The sequence below is a fragment of the Ascidia mentula genome, chromosome 2, assembly GCF_947561715.1.
Source record: "Ascidia mentula chromosome 2, kaAscMent1.1, whole genome shotgun sequence".
NCBI classification, from domain to species: domain Eukaryota; kingdom Metazoa; phylum Chordata; class Ascidiacea; order Phlebobranchia; family Ascidiidae; genus Ascidia; species Ascidia mentula.
Genome location: NC_138567.1, coordinates 12,559,448 through 12,576,135, shown reverse-complemented (window position 1 = coordinate 12,576,135; position 16,688 = coordinate 12,559,448). Strand labels below are relative to the sequence as shown.

At 37.3% G+C, this 16,688-nt stretch overlaps 2 protein-coding genes and 1 pseudogene across 2 annotated transcripts; 1 reads left to right on the top strand and 2 right to left on the bottom strand.

Annotated features, from left to right (window-relative positions):
- Positions 1 to 580: 580 nt before the first annotated feature.
- On the bottom strand, positions 581 to 3,572 carry LOC145889142 (carbohydrate sulfotransferase 9-like). Its single transcript, XM_082980023.1, has 4 exons — positions 3,456 to 3,572; positions 3,159 to 3,395; positions 1,985 to 2,185; positions 581 to 1,926 (listed from the first exon to the last, which is right to left on the bottom strand). The coding sequence occupies exons 1-4, from the start codon at positions 3,552 to 3,554 to the stop codon at positions 1,411 to 1,413; spliced, it is 1,053 nt and encodes a 350-aa protein (XP_082836149.1). The 5' UTR covers positions 3,555 to 3,572; the 3' UTR covers positions 581 to 1,410.
- Positions 3,573 to 10,374: 6,802 nt separating this feature from the next.
- Positions 10,375 to 12,885, bottom strand: LOC145890150 (carbohydrate sulfotransferase 10-like). Its single transcript, XM_082981184.1, has 4 exons — positions 12,790 to 12,885; positions 12,351 to 12,641; positions 11,125 to 11,331; positions 10,375 to 10,887 (listed from the first exon to the last, which is right to left on the bottom strand). Exons 1-4 carry the CDS (start codon positions 12,883 to 12,885, stop codon positions 10,375 to 10,377), a joined length of 1,107 nt encoding a protein of 368 aa, XP_082837310.1.
- A 1,249-nt stretch (positions 12,886 to 14,134) lies between these two features.
- On the top strand, positions 14,135 to 14,686 carry LOC145890149 (carbohydrate sulfotransferase 11-like; annotated as a pseudogene).
- The last annotated feature ends 2,002 nt before the right edge of the window (positions 14,687 to 16,688 follow it).

Sequence of the window (16,688 nt, the reverse complement as noted above, 5' to 3'; positions counted from 1 at the left end):
GCACTGTTAAATATCTGTGACACTTAGAGTTATTTACCTGTCGCACATTTCGTGTCACCAGCTGTAGAATTAGATGTATTTTTGTACTATGCTGGTTGGTGTGTTTAAACCAGGGGTGTCAAACTTCTCGCATGGCTAAATTAAAACCTTCAAAGTAACTCGAGGGCCGCAGTTTGAGAACTATGCTTTTGTTACAATGACAAAATGTCCCCAAAAGTAATGAGAGTAGGGTCTAGTAGAAAACGTGTGCTGTAGTCAAACTCTAGTAGAAACGGTGTGCCGTTAAATGGGTTGAGATAAAGCTGCGAAAGTTTTGTCAAAGAATAATAATTTATGAAATATTTCAGCCTACGTTGTTAAATCTAAATAGACCAACTTACAAAGGAAAAATTGCAAACGCCTTTGTTCGTTTTGTTTTCGCACGCTTTATTTCGTTTTGTATTTTCTCTTCACTTTAACTCACATGTTTTTCTTTGTTTATTTTCACACTCACCTTTATAACATATTTTGTAGTTATTTTGCAATTTTACTTTTAATATGCCCGAGCGATCATGCTTGCGTAGCAAACGCGGGCAAAAATGATTGGTCAAGCGCTGGCGAGAGAAATAATGAGCGAAAAGTCAGACAGTTCTCTGGTGGTGGCGTGTGGTAAACACTGTTTTTGGTGGGAGATCTTATGAGGTAATTGTCGATGAACGCTAGTTGTTAGTGGAATGTGCATTTTGTGCAAGTCTTAGAACAAACGTTGTTTTATTCGCGCTTTTATCGTTTCATTCTTTTATATTAAGTGGCGTTTTTCTATTTTATTACAAAAATAGCCACCTTGGTCGTGTGACTTCAGGCCTCTGCGATAGACCGTTAGTGCAGAGTAGCCTAGGCGTTAACCAAATTAGGAAGACAAGCTAATTTCGGTTACACAATAACATCCAGTGACGAAACAATAGCAATTGCATAAACAATAGCAATAGTTTTAAAAAGGCCATTACAACTTTCTCTGTTTAAACCAGTGATTCTTAACCATTTTTCTCTCATTTCCCGTTTTTAGTTTAAACGGAATCGTTATTTCCCACTTATTTTAAAATATAGAAATCAATTATTACATTTTACCGCATTGCGTGACCAAATGCCAATAAGTGTGTACGACACACAGTGTAGTACAGAATATAACATCTCTTTGCAAATACTTTTGTATATATAGGTGCCGACTAATCCACCTATACAATTCCCCTATAATTTCCCACCGGTTAAGAACCACTGCTTTAAACTTTACAATAAAAGTATCACGGGCAATTCAATCGGTTCCGAATGAAATGAATTGTTATACATTGTCGCAAAGTAATCAGGAATTTAAAAATGCTTCACGGGCCGCACAAAAAAGCCGTCGAGGCTAAAATTACCCTTTCTCTATGTCTACTTAGGGTCTATCCAATGCGGTTTTTCGTATCCAAAAAGCTCGAAGTCGAATTGGTAATGTTTGTACACGTCACGAGATAAATCTGTTGGGAGTTTGAGGAAATGCTCTTCCACCTTAACGAAGTCAGACTGGTAAGTGGCTCGAGGAAAGAACACACTACTGTCTTCCTCTGTAAGATTCAACATTTGCCGCAGATAATTCGCGTCATCCACCAAGGTTTCAAACTTCATGACGTAATCGTAGCGGTGAACGCAAGGGCGACACCACGTGTCGTAAAATTTCCAGTGGGCGTCCTTTTGCTTCGAGTCGACAACGAATCGCAGAAAGTCTTCAAAAGTGACCTCAGTGTCTGTTTTGTTTCGATCTTCAGGGTTTCCTCTAAGATGCTTGTAGTTGCCGAGTATTTTTTTAGCCATTTGTTTAAAAACGGTGGTGTGTCCCGGTCTGTCGGATATCATCTTGTCATTGTAGGCAGACACGAGCCGACTGAAGGGGTGCCTTACTGTAATGATCTGTAAACAATCAAAATGATTTTTTTATTCGTTTAGCTTTAACATTATACGAGTGTACCCGAACAAGGCTGTCGTTCCAAACTTGCTTTGCCTTCTCCTTCTTGGCTCGAATCCGTGCTTTATTTTCTCCAGTCATTATGGCGTCGAAACTTGTCACTGTGCCGTTATCGTATTGTTGTTTGGTGAAAAAGCCGTCGAACACGAGAACCGCTCTCAACCAACTGCTGAAACCGCACTTAAGTATGTCGCACGACGCAAACTGAACAGACAAGAAAAATTGGCCCGGATTTAGAAGATGCGAGTTTAAGTACGAACGATGTGGACAATAATCTTGCACACTCTTGCAAGATGTCCATCAACTGTAATGATGCCCTAAAGTAGCAGCGAGAAGGTTTAAACATTATCTCGCCACCTGTCACACATTATTCAGGCGTCGGTACGTAAAGTAAATTTAATTTTCGGGTAACTGGTGCAGAATATTTCGAAATTATAGTTAAATCGTTAAAAGAAAGAACTCGATACTTCATCCGAATTGTAAACGTAAAAGCTAGAAATACTGCTGTTTACTGATGAAAGACAAATACTGCTATATCCTGAATACAATATATCGTGCTGAGCGACATCTTGATAACGAACAGGTGAATTTGACATGTTTGTTTTTATGAATTTGACATAACGAACGTCTGGTTCCACGTATCGTGCTGCGCTTTGTATGTTCAAAATATTTGCTTACAACCCCGTTGCGTCTTGCTTTTCTTGTTTCATGTTTACATTACGCTACTCCCAACACTAATGCTTTAAAACGTAATTGCATGTGAGTTGAAAGTAAAAAACAATTCTTACCGGAACGATTGAATTTAGAGGAAAAAATTAACAATTCTGTTTTTTCGTATTCTTATAGGCGAGATTTGTTACAAAAGTGAATAAATTTACTAAATTTAAGTTTTTCGTAACTATTTGGGACACAGCAGCCGTTGAATTCCTGCCGGGCGTTCCGCATCGTTCCGGCCTACTTCCAGCTCTAAAACGTCCTAATTGCCGCATATAAGGAAAACAGTGAATATAACTTTTGTAATATTTCAGTCTCGCACTTCATGATTAAAAATCAATACGCATTTGATGACTAAGTATTAAAAAAAATATAAGGTTTTTGCTACATAGCCATAGAAATTTTAAACACCTTTTAGAATTGGATGGTTCGAAAAATGTAAAATGATATTTTTTAAACTTACTTTGTATTTATTCGAATAAAGAGCATCTCCGTTCGGCTCGTCGCTGAACGCTTGAAAGTCATCTCTCCATCTTTGGCAAGCCGACTGGAGAATAAAATGTCTCTCTATTTGTACAGTTGTTACCATCCTGTTTGTGGTTTCAGACAAAGTGCCCGTAGCGCAGCTTTTCTTCAGTCCCGGGGCATGGGTTGTTGAAGTATTTGAGTGTTGAAAACCGCCCTTGGTCACATAAGCGCTCTGCACAACAAAAGCTTTCCACTGCCTGCCCTTGCATTAAAGTTTGAAATTGCCAATTACCTTCATGCTTTCTATTGGAACATCATTGTTTAGTAACATTAGAGTCAGTCCAGTTGTAAAGCCAGCACAGAACGCAGCCATTACTCTAACCTCTATCATTTTTGTGACCGGGCAAAACATGCCTGTGACAAACAATATAATGATCAAATAAATCAACAATATTAGAATTATCCTGGTCAGGATTGTTTTTTCAGGTTACTCGCCTTCTGTGAAGTAGCGGTACTTCCTTTTAAATTTAAACATTGAACTCATCATGAACAGTGTAACTTGCAATACAAGAATTTAAAATGGCTATCCTATAACTGTTATTATTGTTTTATTCACCAGTTCATCAGCAGTCCACCAAGTTTTACGAACGAAAATGACTTGACAGCACATAATGTTATTAAACCGCAGCATGTCTCTAACTAACGACCCATGCAGAATGGTGCCTTATAGTTAGCTTTCCTGTTTTGGTGAGTCAGCCACAAAAACTCATTGCGCATCATACGCATAACAAAAAGTTAAACAACGCCCACAAAAGTATGCAACCAGTATACAAGATTGATGATCGTTTCCTGTGATTTTTATGACTCAAGGAAAACTTTATAAGCTGACGACGGACAAAGTTTAATTTAAAAATATTGACGAACAAGTACTTTTGAAACCTCTCGGTTAAACAATGAATACTTTTGGAAGCTGGCGTTCTGCTTTAATGCTTAACTTAGATATTGGATGAACTTGAATGTTTACATTGCAATTACCAATTTCATTTAGTCCAAATCGGCTTTCATAACTTAACGGCCTTACATGGTCAAGCCATCATTACAAACTTTGCATATCAGCTGATCGAAAATTATGGCGGCAAAGTCAAGTTTGGTTGGATTTCCATCACGAATTTGATTTAAATGTAAGTAAAAATGGGCTGTGATTTGGATATTTGGAATGAATCACCTGAAGACAATTGACTGCAAAAGAATGCGGATGCTATGATAGAAATACAATTTTTTTGAAGTGTTGTTGCTATGTGTTTGTGTTTCACACCTTCTTACCTCTAGCACACACACAAAACAAATCAATTACCGTTTTCTGAAATAGTGCTTTTTATTAACTATCATGTATGTCCAAAATCCAGCAAAAAGGAGTAGGTAAAAAGTATTAAACAAATCTCTTGGTGATAAATTGCAGTAAAGCACCACAACCAGCTTTTAGTTACATATAGCACAGACATATAGGAATGCGCAAATAACGTACATTTGATCATTGAATAAGTTGGGTTTGATTCAAGCATAAATTAGCTTTTGTTTCCACACAAACAAGCATACTTTGTTTATTCTGAATTTAACAAATGACCTGATGTCAAACAGAAGCGATTGTTTAACTACAGATCTGGAAAAGTACAGTCGTTCCAAGCAAATAATTACCTTTGCCTACGAAAAGGTCGCCCAAATATTCGGCTCAGAGAATGCTAATAGACCAGGATGTAACAAAAGCAAAAAACAAAGTTTTTTCCAAACTTGATCCACGTATAAGTCTGTGTAAAACAGAAATATGTACGAATTTTAATGATTGGGCGTGAACAGGGCCACCACCTGTTATTTTCGTTTATAAATTTGAGTTGCAATACTACACGAAATCGTAGCGTTAATATTCGCACAGATTTATATGTTACATAGGCTTATATGTGGATCAAGTTTGGAAAAAACTCTGTGACCCGGTGTAAAAGTATCTTCCTGTAAATTCTGGCACGAAGCTCGCTCGTTATGGTCTGATTGCTTTTCATGAGCCCTGCTTACATGAAATGGTTTGCGAGCGAGCTTGCGCCGTTGAACCATTCAAAACATACAGACCTATAACTGGTTGTGGTGTTTTACTGCAATTTATCACCAAGAGATTTGTTTAATACTTTTTACCTACTCCTTTTTGCTGGCTTTTGGACATACATGATAGTTAATAAAAAGCACTATTTCAGAAAACGGTAATTGATTTGTTTTGTGTGTGTGCTAGAGGTAAGAAGGTGTGAAACACAAACACATAGCAACAACACTTCATAAAAATAGTATTTCTATCATAGCATCCGCATTCTTTTGCAGTCAATTGTCTTCAGGTGATTCATTCAAAATATCCAAGTTTCAGCCCATTTTTTCTTACATTTAACTCAAATTCGTGACGGAAATCTAACCAAACTTGACTGCCGCCATATTTTTCGATCAGCTGATATGCAAAAAGAAGCTAGTTCGCTCAACTATAACTTCCGAACCCACCCATATAAAGCTAGTTCGCCAAAACAGCTTTCGATCTAGCTTAGGCTGTGATGCGTAACGCTTTTCCGATAATGACGTTGTTGGGCGAAGAAAACCGCCAGTGAAGCGAACAACAAGAGTATGGACAGAATTATTAAATTTAGAGAAAAAAAAATTTTTGTGTGGTAATGATTCAATGATAGACTAATATACCTGCATAAGAAAAATTATTAATTTGGGGTGGGGGGTTAGGGTTTTTTTGAAACGTGACAAATTTGTCACACCGGTCCATAAAGGGACAAATTTCAATGAAAAAAATTAATTCCTGCATTTCTAAAATAGTAAAATGACCTCAAAAATCGAACAAAAAATGATACAACACTTCTTTGTCATGTGCAGTCATGCATAACATTTCAAAATGCACATATGAAACTTTCATTTGTCACAAGAAAATAATAGAACCCAAGGAAAGTTAATTGTTTATAATCCAATTGCCACAGCATCCTTTAGATCTTTAGCAAAACAACCATCTGGTGATTGCAATCATGTACAAAAGTGGAAAAATGTTATGGCAATATTTTCGACCAAGTTGTATTCTGCTCAGCCTAATCTGAAAGTCCAATCAATCGACTCCTCCCATGAATGGCTGTAATTTATAATGTCCTGTTTTCCATTTTGTTTCCTTGTTCCATCTTACAACAGAAAACGCTGATATAGCTGTAATGAAACTGGCCAGAAATGAGTTTTTGCATCCAGAGGGATGTTAGTTGACAAAAAAAATCGCCAGTTAACAAAAGTCTGAACGCGCGTGACTCGGCCGCCTTACGAGGTAGCGACTTACTTTTTCACACAACGATAGATCACAGGCTGAACTTTCCAACGAAAGAAGAATCAAAAAAAAATTTGCATTAATATTCGAATATGAATATGATATGTTTGCTATGTCATAACCATAAGTAAACATCGATTCCCGCTGAAATCCTTAAGGGTAGATATTCTTTGGTGTCTGTACTATCTGTTTGAGTGCTGAAAACCGCCCTTGGTCACATAAGTGCTCTGCACAACAAAAGCTTTCCACTGCCTGCCCTTGCATTAAAGTTTGAAATTGCCAATTACCTTCATAAAGCACCACAACCAGCTTTTTAGTAAAGCACCACAACCAGCTTTTAGTTACATATAGCACAGACATATAGGAATGCGCAAATAACGTACATTTGATCATTGAATAAGTTGGGTTTGATTCAAGCATAAATTAGCTTTTGTTTCCACACAAACAAGCATACTTTGTTTATTCTGAATTTAACAAATGACCTGATGTCAAACAGAAGCGATTGTTTAATTACAGATCTGGAAAAGTACAGTCATTCCAAGCAAATAATTACCTTTGCCTACGAAAAGGTCGCCCAAATATTCGGCTCAGAGAATGCTAATAGACCAGGATGTAACAAAAGCAAAAAACAAAGTTTTTTCCAAACTTGATCCACATATAAGTATGTGTAAAACAGAAATATGTGCGAATTTTAATGATTAGGCGTAAACAGGGCAACCACCTGTTATTTTCGTTTATAAATTTGAGTTGAAATACTACACCAAATAGTAGCGTTAATATTCGCACAGATTTATATGTTACATAGGCTTATATGTGGATCAAGTTTGGAAAAAACTCTGTGACCCGGTGTAAAAGTATCTTCCTGTAAATTCAGGCCCGAAGCTCGCTCGTTATGGTCTGATTGCTTTTCATGAGCCCTGCTTACATGAAATGGTTTGCGAGCGAGCTTGCGCCGTTGAACTATTCAAAACATACAGACCTATAACTGGTTGTGGTGATTTACTGCAATTTATCACCAAGAGATTTGTTTAATACTTTTTACCTACTCCTTTTTGCTGGCTTTTGGACATACATGATAGTTAATAAAAAGCACTATTTCAGAAAACGGTAATTGATTTGTTTTGTGTGTGTGCTAGAGGTAAGAAGGTGTGAAACACAAACACATAGCAACAACACTTCATAAAAATAGTATTTCTATCATAGCATCCGCATTCTTTTGCAGTCAATTGTCTTCAGGTGATTCATTCAAAATATCCAAGTTTCAGCCCATTTTTCCTTACATTTAACTCAAATTCGTGACGGAAATCTAACCAAACTTGACTGCCGCCATATTTTTCGATCAGCTGATATGCAAAAAGAAGCTAGTTCGCTCAACTATAACTTCCGAACCCACCCATATAAAGCTAGTTCGCCAAAACAGCTTTCGATCTAGCTTAGGCTGTGATGCGTAACGCTTTTCCGATAATGACGTTGTTGGGCGAAGAAAACCGCCAGTGAAGCGAACAACAAGAATTATTAAATTTAGAGAAAAAAATTTATTTTGTGTGGTAATGATTCAATGATAGACTAATATACCTGCATAAGAAAAATTCTTAATTTGGGGTGGGGGGTTAGGGGTTAGGGTTTTTTTGAAACGTGACAAATTTGTCACACCGGTCCATAAAGGGACAAATTTCAATGAAAAAAATTAATTCCTGCATTTCTGAAATAGTAAAATGACCTCAAAAATCGAACAAAAAATGATACAACACTTCTATGTCATGTGCAGTCATGCATAACATTTCAAAATGCATATATGAAACTTGCATTTGTCACAAGAAAATAATATAACCCAAGAAAAGTTAATTGTTTATAATCCAATTGCCACAGCATCCTTTAGCTCTTTAGCAAAACAACCATCTGGTGATTGCAATCATGTACAAAAGTGGAAAAATGTTATGGCAATATTTTCGACCAAGTTGTATTCTGCTCAGCCTAATGTGAAAATCCAATCAATTGACTCCCACCATGAATGGCTGTAATTTAGGATGTCCTGTTTTCCATTTTGTTTCCTTGTTCCATCTTACAACAGAAAACGCTGATATAGCTGTAATGAAACTGGCCGGAAATGAGTTTTTGCATCCAGAGGGATGTTAGTTGACAAAAAAAATCGCCAGTTAACAAAAGTCTGAACGCGCGTGACTCGGCCGCCTTACGAGGTAGCGACTTACTTTTTTCACACAAAGATGGATCACAGGCTGAACTTTCCAACGAAAGAAAAAAAAAAACAAATTTGCAGTAATATTCGAATATGAATATGATATGTTTGCTATGTCATAACCATAAGTAAACATCGATTCCCGCTGAAATCCTTAAGGGTAGATATTCTTTGGTGTCTGTACTATCTAAAAATATTAAACTTTTTCGCGAGAAAAAACGTGCACCCTCTCAAATTTGAAGAATATTAACCATAACCCCCATATTTTTAGATCCCCCAACAGTAAAGCGCTCCACAGAGGTATTTTCGAAACGAAATTTTCGGAAAATTTGGTTATGAATTCGGGACAATAAAAATCATTTTTAATTGAAAAGGAATGGGTGACATTTAAATTAGCCCCAAATTTGCGGATTAGTCAAAAAGCGCCGCGCCGAATCGATGTTTATCGTTGGTTTATTAGTAGCCGCAGAGGGTATGAAGGAAATTGAAGAAATATTGTTCCACATGACTTTGCTTTATAATTCAAAAGACGCAAATCAAGCTAAAACCAATTGGGATTTGTTAAATGATAAAATAAAGCGCAAAAATGTTGACCCAGATTTTTGTTTCGTTGGAAAGTTCAGCCTGTGATCTATCTTTGTGTGAAAAAGTAAGTCGCTACCTCGTAAGGCGGCCGAGTAACCCGCGTTCAAACTTTTGTTAACTGGCGATTTTTTTTTGTCAACTAACATCCCTCTGGTCTTGGCAAATATCGAGGTTTCAGTTATGGCCTCATATACTGAATCAACAATGGCACAATCATTTGAGTAATACTTAAAATAGTAAAACAATTTGTATTTGATCTAACTTACCAAATCCATCAATATAAAAATAGAAACTGCCAAACTAAGCTCTGCTCATCATCAAAATTAGAATATTTTAAGAACAAGTCATCATCATTTTTACCATTATCATTCCCCATAGACCTTCCACATCATTTGCTACCATCAATTTACGTTACATTTATTGTATGTAATGGAAAATCTTCACAATTTAAGAGCAAAATCATTAACTTTTAATTTTCACATGATACAGTAAGATGTGGCGTTAAAGATGCCGAACACTTGCTAACGGTCAGTTTTATTCTCTTTTAGGCCTGTTGTATTACTTTCACTGACGTATCATGTATTCTGAAACAATTCCTTGTAAACTAACCCCTTTTCGTGAATATGGAATGTCGCTTGGGTGCACATGTGCCAGGAAAAAATATGTTCCTTTTGGGATCATTGTCCTTGTTTACCTTAAGAAAGTATTCCTCTGAATGACAACAACTGATGTATGCCTCCTTTAAACGCGTTTCGCCATTTACAAGCAAACCTAAGTCCTTTGTCTTTCAGTTGTTTTAGATATATATATTTCGCCTATTATTCGGCATCGTCAATACCACTAAAAACAACGCTTCTTCAAATAGAATCATTTGCAGCAAACACTTTATTGCTTTGACATACAGCAAAATCAACCCTATTTTCACGCAGGTTGTACAGCATTAATCGCGAAACCGGCACAAAAAGTAAACAACATCTACATGTGCATTACAGACATTGGGTTACGAAATGTAGAGTGTGCAAATGACATGTAAGCAGTATGAGCTACATTCAAAACCTTCTGCACTAGAAACTACTGTTTCGTGTTTTATTCAATCCAGTGAGGTTTCTCGTACCCAAAAAGCTCAAAATCCATCTTATAATGTTCGTAAATTTTCTGCGACAAATCTTTGGGAATCTTGGCGAAATGTTCCTCCACTTTTGCGAAGTTACTTTTAAAGTCGCGTTTTGGGAAAAACACCTCACTGTCATGTTCATTCAATTTCAACGCATCACTTATATAACTGACATCCTCTCTGAAAGATTCGAACTTCATGATGTGGTTGTAACGATGCACACATGGGTTGCACTTTGTATCAAAAAATTGCCAATGGTCATCCTTTTTCTTGGACGCTAGAACAAAGTTCAAAAAATCTTCGAACGTTGCCGTCCCGTCGTCTGTGCGGTTCCGATCGAGAGGATTGCTTCTTAAGTGTCTAAACTCTTTGTTGATTCTCTTTGATAAAGGACCATATAAATACGTGAACCCCGGACTGTCAGGCTTCATCTTGTCATTGTAAGCCGAAACCAAACGACTGAAAGGATTTCTGACGGTAATTATCTGCAATAAACAAACAAGAACGTGATGACAACCTCGAAATTTCATAGGTTCACGCGTGCGGCGTTGACAAATATATGCAGTGGAATGAAACTCCCGTATGGAGTGGATGTGTGTCTTGTTTGACGCTAAGCATATTTACATATCTAACATTTGTGTGCAGATTCCTTTGATATGTTGTTACAACACCTTAACATGTAAGTTGTAATTCGCCACAGGTGAAATAAAATCGTACATCACCTTTAGGATTGAGTTGTCCCAAGCTAGTTGGGACTGGGTAGAGTTTCTGCGTGATCCAACCCTAGTATTTTGGTTGGCCAGTTTCATTACCCTTTCACCATTTATCTTTTGTTTGAAGTAATCTTCATTGTTGAAGAATTCTTCGAAAACGAGGACAGCCTGGAGCCAACTTGTATAGCCGCATTTGAATATGTCGCAAATAGCAACCTGAAAACCACAGTTGCATGTTGACATGTAAAATCAATTTAAGAGATTCACATTTTTTTACATTTCAAATTATTGCTGGCATGGTTTAGTGTTAGAATGTAGATTTTTGCAAAGTTTCGCAATTTAAACCACAAATGACCAAATGCAAATCGCACATAAGCAGAAATGAGCGTATAATTATTGAATAAACGCGTGCGCCGATAAATGTTGATGGGTGTGCCACCTAGGGTAACTTCAGTCGGACATAGGAAGAATAACTTGATGGCTCGGGGAAACATAATAACGTTACAACAGTTGGACATAACACCAACAAATAATTTTGCTTTACGCCATTGGTTTCCAACTTTCACGAACTGGAGTTTTCTCATCAAAATGCGGTGAAATCTTACAGACTGCGTTTACCCATGAATATTGCGTTAAAAATATGATTTGCTAATAAACAATGTGTTGTGTTTTCTTATTTATAGCGAAGTAAATTGCATTTCAAGTAACACGCACAAATAATAATCACGTGGAAAGGACTGCGGCACATTTCACGCATCACGCGACCGTGGCATGCAAGCGCATTGTTGCCGCCGTACGTGACCTCAACACAATATGTATGGCTAACGCAAACCCAATCCGTGATAGAAACCGAGGGATAGGCAACTGGGCAATGGAAACACTTTTACGGCGCTTGAATAACATAAAATCGACGGAACTGTGCGTCAGGCATTGTAGAACTTCTGATTGTGTCGAAATAGACAATTTTAACTCCGAAAGCCTACTCTATGTCAAAGATGGTGCATCTCAGAATGAAATGCACTGCTCAAGTGCCTTGGATCCCAAATAAAGATATTCATTTACTCTTGTTGATCTTAAATCGATCGGTTTTTCAAACATTGCGAATAAACTTCCATACTGGCTTTACTTGCTGTAAAGATTAAGATTATTGCAACATGCAGTAATTTAAACCAAATAAGCATCTTACTGTAAAAACGTTGGTTTACTATCCGCTGCACAGTTATCACATGTGTCACCTTATATTTCACAGAATATAATGCTCCTGTGTTTGGTTTCTCGGACACTCCTTGGAAATCCTTTTTCCATCTTCTACAAGCAGCTTGTAGTGTGTACCTGCGTTCACTCTGAACAACTTCCATCAGACTGACACAGCTGTTGCTTGATAATGAAACAGCTTTGTCAGCAATGGTGTTTTCCTTGGCTGCTGTAGTCGTTTCCAGTAAACCTAAAATGGACTGCCTCGGGTGGTTTGTTTCACTTGAAGTTGTGTTTCTCACCTCGTTATTTTTTGAATTATGTCGAACAACCTAAAAAATGTTTTTCTGTGAGTGTTTTGGGGTTTAAACAAAAAAAATCCATTTAAACGGCAACCAGCAACCACTAGGTTCTCGGGAGACAAGTGTTATAATAAACATACTTCACAGTAAACATCTCAAGACATTTTATCCAACCTACTTTAGTGCTTTCTTTGACAACATTGTTGTGCAAAAATAATATCGCAGCTCCAAGTGCAAAACCAGAACAAAATGAAAACAAGACCTTGCCGCCCATCGCATTGAATACTTTGCGACCTGCTGCTTAACTTACAGGGTTGATAAAAACAAGATTATCACCGAATGATTGTTAAAAACATGCCAAAAACTAATTAATAAAATAAGTTTTCTGCATTCAAGGTTATTATTTTACCAATTTAAAGGCTTTTTGCCTTCTATATACTCCATCAGTTGGTGCTGAAGTTATATGTAAATATCAACAACGCTGCCGTTCTATCCAATCATCATGTCAATACATGATTAATCTGTACAACTTCCGCGGATAGTAAACCACCAACACTTGTCTCCACATAACAGCATAGTGGACCAGTGAAGAGTCTGTGGTTACTGGAGTAAAACGGGCAGGCATCATCAACTAACGCTGAGTTAACAAAGTTCACAAACTGCAAATCAAGTTCTACCAACAAGCACTCAATAAATGGTCAATTTGCACATTTTCCTGCAGACTTACGCTTGGTGGACGTGGTCGTACCGTTGGTGTGTCCAAGAAGAAGTAAACATTAGTCTACCAAGCATTTATGGGGCTGTTTGACGTCAACAATTGGTAGACGTGGCCGTACTGTTGGTGTGTCCAAGAAGAAGTATACATTAGTCTACCAAGCATTTATGGGGCTGTTTGACGTCAACAATTGGTAGACGTGGCCGTACTGTTGGTGTGTCCAAGAAGAAGTATACATTTGTCTGCCAAGTAAACACCTACAAACGCATAACAGCATAGTGGAGGAGTGCAAAGGCCTGTGGTTACTGTAGTAAAAAGGAGACTAATCATCAACTAACGCTGACAGAGTCAGGCACAGTCACTCTTCAGAGAGACCCACGAGTGTGATTGGTTGAAACCGCTCACGCATGATCGACACCGGGAAATGTTTGCAAATTGTCTTAACTGGCATTTTCAGCGGCGAACTAAATAAGACGAGGAAAACGCGGAATATAGAATGTAAATCTACTTGTACTTTGTTAAGGAAATTATTGCACTTCTTTGTTATAAACATAGTAGCTGCACAAAGCGTAAATTTATTTGTTTTTGTATATCCTTGTCAAAATGCTGTCAAGTCTAAAATATTATGTTCTGAAGAAAAAGCGCTGCCAGCAGCCATCAATGTCTTTTGTGGGAATGAAGGCTCAAATGTCCTATTATTAAGTGACATATGAGAAGAAATTTTGTTTTATTTCCTTATAATATATTATTATTAAGGATATTGTTACACCAAATTAGATTGTTTTTGTTCACCCCTAAAATTTCTTCCATGCAGATAATTACAGTCAGAAATCCGTTGAGTCGTTTGGTTTCGGCTTACAATGACAAGATGAAGCCTGACAGTCCGGGGTTCACGTATGCATATGGTCCTTTATCAAAGAGAATCAACAAAGAGTTTCGACACTTAAGGAGCAATCCTCTTGATCGGAACCGCACAGACGACGGGACGGCAACGTTCGAAGATTTTTTGAACTATCTGTTTACATCGCCTTCAAATGATAATCACTGGAAGTTATACAATGCAAAGTGCAACCCATGCGTGCATCGTTACAATCACATAAAGAAGTTTGAAACTTTCAGAGAGGATATCAATTATATAAGTGATGTGTTAAAATTGAATGAAAAAGACAGTCGGGTGTTTTTCCCGAAACGCGACTTTAAAAGTAACTTCGCAAAAGTGGAGGAACATTTCGCCAAGATTTCTAAAAATTTGTCGCAGAAAATGTACGAAAAATATAAAATAGATTTCGAATTGTTTGGATACGAAAAACCTCACTGGATACAGTAAGATTTGGCGTTAAAAATGCCGAAGACTTACTAACGGCCAATTTTATTCGCTTTTAGGCCTGTTGTATCATGTATTCTAAAACAATTCCTTGTAAACTCCTTTTCGTGAATATTGAATGTCGCAAGGGTGCACATTGTACCAGGAAAAAATGTGTTCCTTTTGTGATCTTGTCCTTGTTTACCTTAAGAATGTATTCCTCTGAATGACAACAACTGATGTATGCCTCCTTTAAACGCGTTTCGCAATTTACACGACATTTAAATAAAGAACATTATGCAATTCCGTTGACAACTTGTTATCTCATAAAACCTTCAACAAAACAATTTTTCATTTGCTAAGATGTGACTCTATAGAGTCGCCAATGCAAATGCAAGCACTAAATGATAAAATGTAATATAGTAAGAGCATACTGGTGTGTTGTATATCCGTATTTTCAGGTTCGCGACTCGCCTGATTGAGAGGTTGCAGTATTTGGCTGGTCGTAATTGAACACAAATCCTTTTCCCATTGATAATCGCCATTTTTTTTCCTGAAATAAACCCAGACCAAGCAAAAAAAGCAACCACGTATGGATTGGAAAGATGAACTAAATATCAATTATACAAAGCAAATGCCACACAAGCTTTTCTCATTTCATTTTTTAAGAAGTGATCTACGAGCAAACCTAAGTCCTTTGTCTTTCAGTTGTTTTAGATATATATATTTCGCCTATTATTCGGCATCGTCAATACCACTAAAAACAACGCTTATTCAAATAGAATCATTTGCACCAAACACTTTATTTCAAATTGCATGGGTTAAACAAATTACTTTGACATACAGCAAAATCAACCCTATTTTCACGCAGGTTTTACAGCATTAATCGCGAAACCGGCACAAAAAGAAAACAACATCTACATGTGCATTACAGACATAGGGTTACGAATTGTAGAGTGTGCAAATGACATGTAAGCAGTATGAGCTACATTCAAAACCTTCTGCACTAGAAACTACTGTTTCGTGTTTTATTCAATCCAGTGAGGTTTTTCGAACCCAAAAAGCTCAAAATCCATTTTGTAATGTTCGTAAATTTTCTGCGACAAATCTTTGGGAATCTTGGCGAAATGTTCCTCCACTTTTGCGAAGTTATTTTTAAAGTCGCGTTTCGGGAAAAACACCTCACTGTCATGTTCATTCAATTTCAACGCATCACTTATATAACTGACATCCTCTCTGAAAGATTCGAACTTCATGATGTGGTTGTAACGATGCACACATGGGTTGCACTTTGTATCAAAAAATTGCCAATGGTCATCCTTTTTCTTGGACGCTAGAACAAAGTTCAAAAAATCTTCGAACGTTGCCGTCCCGTCGTCTGTACGGTTTCGATCAAGAGGATTGCTCCTTAAGTGTCTAAACTCTTTGTTGATTCTCTTTGATAAAGGACCATATAAATACGTGAATCCCAGACTGTCAGGCTTCATCTTGTCATTATAAGCCGAAACCAAACGACTGAACGGATTTCTGACGGTAATTATCTGCAATAAACAAACAAGAACGTGATGACAACCTCGAAACTTCATAGGTTCACGCGTGCGGCGTTGACAAATATATGCAGTGGAATGAAACTCCCGTATGGAGTGGATGTGTGTCTGGTTTGACGCTAAGCATATTTACATATCTAACATTTGTGTGCAGATTCCTTTGATATGTTGTTACAACACCTTAACATGTAAGTTATAATTCGCCACAGATGAAATAAAATCGTACATCACCTTTAGGATTGAGTTGTCCCAAGCTAGTTGGGACTGGGTAGAGTTTCTACGTGATCCAACCCTAGTATTTTGGTTGGCCAGTTTCATTACCCTTTCACCATTTATCTTTTGTTTGAAGTAATCTTCATTGTTGAAGAATTCTTCGAAAACGAGGACAGCCTGGAGCCAACTTGTATAGCCGCATTTGAATATGTCGCAAATAGCAACCTGAAAACCACAGTTGCATGTTGACATGTAAAATCAATTTAAGAGATTCACATTTTTTTAGATTTCAAATTATT